Source organism: Myotis davidii, unplaced genomic scaffold (assembly GCF_000327345.1).
Source record: "Myotis davidii unplaced genomic scaffold, ASM32734v1 scaffold701, whole genome shotgun sequence".
Taxonomy (NCBI): domain Eukaryota; kingdom Metazoa; phylum Chordata; class Mammalia; order Chiroptera; family Vespertilionidae; genus Myotis; species Myotis davidii.
The window spans coordinates 22,090-25,402 of NW_006291552.1; the positions used below are offsets into that span (position 1 = coordinate 22,090).

Sequence of the window (3,313 nt, forward strand, 5' to 3'; positions counted from 1 at the left end):
GCTCTTCCAACAATATACTGTAATATTTCTCTCCAGAAAGCCTGTTGAAGTTGATGCCTGCCTTCAAGTGTGTGGGAATATCATCAATCTTTGTAATTTTAACCAATTTGATGGGTGAAGGATAACTTACGTTTGTTGTGTACTTTTCGTTTATCTTTTCTTGAGTTGAGCACCTTTTCAAATGTTATTGATAATTTGTGAAGTGGATCTTTAAAGCTTAGCCTCCCCTCTGACATCCCTCGTTCCATGTTTCTGCCTGGGGAAAACAAATAAAGGAAAAGCTCCATTTGTCATGAGTCTACTGGTGTTGGATGTGTTTCCACTGGAGCAATCACCTTGAATGGGATGACCGCGGCACTTTCCAGAACTGTGTGCTGTGTAGACATACACTGCTGTCATGTGATGTGTGATGGATGCCCTTTATTTTTGGTCTGTTTGCTCCTGGGTTCCAAAAGGGTCAGGTACACTGACTTTAGGGTGAGGGTGAAAAACTGAAAAAATAAACAATGAATTACTGAACTCGGCGCGTCTGGTCCCCGTGCTTCCCACTGGCATTCCCTCCAGTGGGTTTTGGGGGGACAGCTCTGCCCACGCCCCTACGCACGAGGCGGGGGGCGGGGAGGGAGGAGGAGAGGTATGGGCAAGGCTCCGTCCCGGGCCTCGCCCTGCCTTGCCCTTTGCCGGGGCCGAGGCGCGCGTCAGTCCTGGCCCCGCCCTAGCCAACCCGCAGCCAATCGGAACCAATCTGGGCTGCGCGACTCCGAGCGCAGCCAATAGGTGTGGGTCATCGCCCGTCTGGCGTGGGGCCCCGCATAGCCGCGAACCCGAAGTCAGAACCGGCTACTCCGACCCTCAGTGCCTCCAGGCCAGCCCGGCTCCGGCATGGCGACCTCGGCGGCCGGTCCCGTGCTCATCGTAGGCAGGTAAGCGGCGCCCGTGGGGCCCGCGGGGAAGTGCGGCGGAGAACGGTGCTGACGCATGGCGGGTCGGAAAGCTGACGGAGCTGGCTGCGCGCAGTAGGGGACTCGCTGGGTATGCTGCCCGCCAGCGACCGAGCTCCAGTGAATGTGCCAGTCGTTCCGTGTGGTCAACATGAAGTCTGGCTGCAGAACTGAGTTGTTAACCACTCCCATTAATGGAAGAGAAAACCGAGCTTGAGCAGTTTAGGGACCCAAGGCCACAGCCAGTAAGGGACCGAGATGGGACGAGCCCAGTCGGGAGTGTCCAATGCTCGCGGGGCGTGGGAGCGGGTTCTGGTCCCCACCGTGCCACTGGGTGGGAACACGTGCTTGGCGAACACATCTGGCATGCCTAATTCTTGGGGGAAATGAGCCTTTTTCAGTTTGCTAAGGTGTGTCAGCCTAACAGCCTACATTCCATCCAAATTGTTATGGTTGGTGCTCCCATCCCTTTTATATTTCCTGTTACTATTATTTAAAAGTGCATTTATGTGTATCTTACCATTGGTAAGCTCTCATAGTACTCTACCCATATGTGGATACTATCCGCATGTGATACCTGCTATTGATAGTTAGAAGCACCTTTTTTGGGGTGGCTTTGTGAACCTCTATACCACTAAGGAGTTCGCCTACCCTATCCTCCCCCTCCCCCATCAGTTTTACAGTCTATTAAAGGAAGGAGTCAGGATGCCTTTTGTCACCTTTCTTTTGCTCACAGATCAGTGGCATTAACTGTGCCCTTGTCCTTTCCAGGCACATGGGTATGTGTGGCTGCCTGGTAAAGGAATAATAATAATAAAAAAAATGTATATAAGTGCACTTTGCACCAGGTAAAGTGACTCCGCTTGCCTTGCATTTTTGATGTCCAGGGCTGGAGTGTTGTATGTCTCCCACTCTGCCTTGGAGTAGTGTTCTGTCTGCACCTAATCAAGGGGGAAGGAGTACAGTTTGGAGTAGGAGCTGCGCTTGGGAAGTCAGAATTAGGGGGCGGGGGTGGGGGATGGCAAAGTATAATGACCACAGGACATAGCACAGGATAGAAATTCCTATCTATTCACACACTCTCAGCACCTCACAGACACTCATCTCTGCTTCTAGGGTAGCATTGCTTTCTGGCCCTTCATCCTTTTCTCTCCCCTCCCTTTCCTCACTCCCCCTTTCTTTCTCTTTCTCTCCCAGTCCCATAGGTAATTCCAAAAACATCCATTTAAATTCCCTAAAACCTGGTTGAGTTTCATTCTTGGATTTCAATAGACTGAAAACTAACATATTTCAATTTCAGAAACCTGTTGGGTCATTGTTTTTCCGTCAATACCTGACTCCCTCTTAAAAGTACTTGCTAGAAATAGAGTCTCTTTAATTCCTCTCCAGTGATCTTTTCATGAAGGCCACTCTTCCTTAGGGTCACTTAGCTTTTCTGTGAACCCCAAGGCGAGTCCCTTCAGAATGGTGGGTTTGAGAGAGTAAGTGTGCATTTGAAAAAATAAGAAAGGAGTGTAGGTCTGAGGGAACATAAAGAGGGAAAATCTGATAATGACAACTTTAAAAAATTGAAGTAGAAATGGGTATCCTAAAGATAAATTTGCATTTGGGGCGAGTCCTCAGGCATTTGTTTCTGTTGGCTTATCACATCTACAGAGAAACTTATTCCTGCATATAACTGAAGAACTGTGAAGTTTATTAAACAGAAACCTCATGTTGATTAGAGTTAGGAGGGACAGTAGGGGTTAAAGGTTGCTTGTGGGTTCCCAGGAGTTGGCATTCTGCTATTGGTGGGCCCTGTAAGGGAATGTGGGCAATACAGGCCATAAAACCTTTTACAGTAAAAATAAATCAACTTTGCCTTTAATGCCTGTTACATGGACTATAATTTCTCCCCAATTTTTTATTATGAAAATTCTCAAACACACAGAAAAGTTGAAAGTATAGAAAAAAGAACACCCACACACCCATCTGTTTTCAAAAATTGTTAAAATTTTGTTATATTTGCTTTATCTGTGCCCAATTTACTAACCAATCCTGAATATTAGATGGTTAGTTTTAAATTTTTTGCTAATATAAATTTTTTGCCAACATGAAGCATTGTCAGTCTTTTTAATCTCTGCCATTTTGATCTATATCTTATTTGCTGTTATTAGACTAAAGCAGTAGAATCTATTTTCAAGTTAGTTTTCACCTATTCATATAATTTTTTCAGGCTTTTCCCCTCTCGTGTTTGTTACATTTATTTTTTACTTCTGGGTTTTTATATATACACTAGAGGCCCGGTGCACAAAAATGTGTGCACTCGGGGAGGGGGGTCCTCAGACCGGCCTATGCCCTCTCGCAGCCTGGGACCCCTCAGGGGCTGACCC

At 46.9% G+C, this 3,313-nt stretch overlaps 1 protein-coding gene across 2 annotated transcripts in view; it reads left to right on the forward strand.

The window, feature by feature from the left end:
- The first annotated feature begins 667 nt into the window (after positions 1 to 667).
- Positions 668 to 3,313, forward strand: part of CRYL1 (crystallin lambda 1) — a 176,010-nt gene continuing 173,364 nt past the window's right edge. The window contains exon 1 of one of the 2 annotated variants that reach the window (XM_006765057.2): positions 668 to 923. In XM_006765057.2, coding sequence (XP_006765120.1) covers positions 883 to 923 — 41 coding nt within the window. In that variant the 5' untranslated portion in view covers positions 668 to 882. Of the gene's footprint in view, positions 924 to 1,011; positions 1,033 to 3,313 lie in introns of those variants that run through there. The other variant, XM_006765058.2, reaches the window with a different exon arrangement.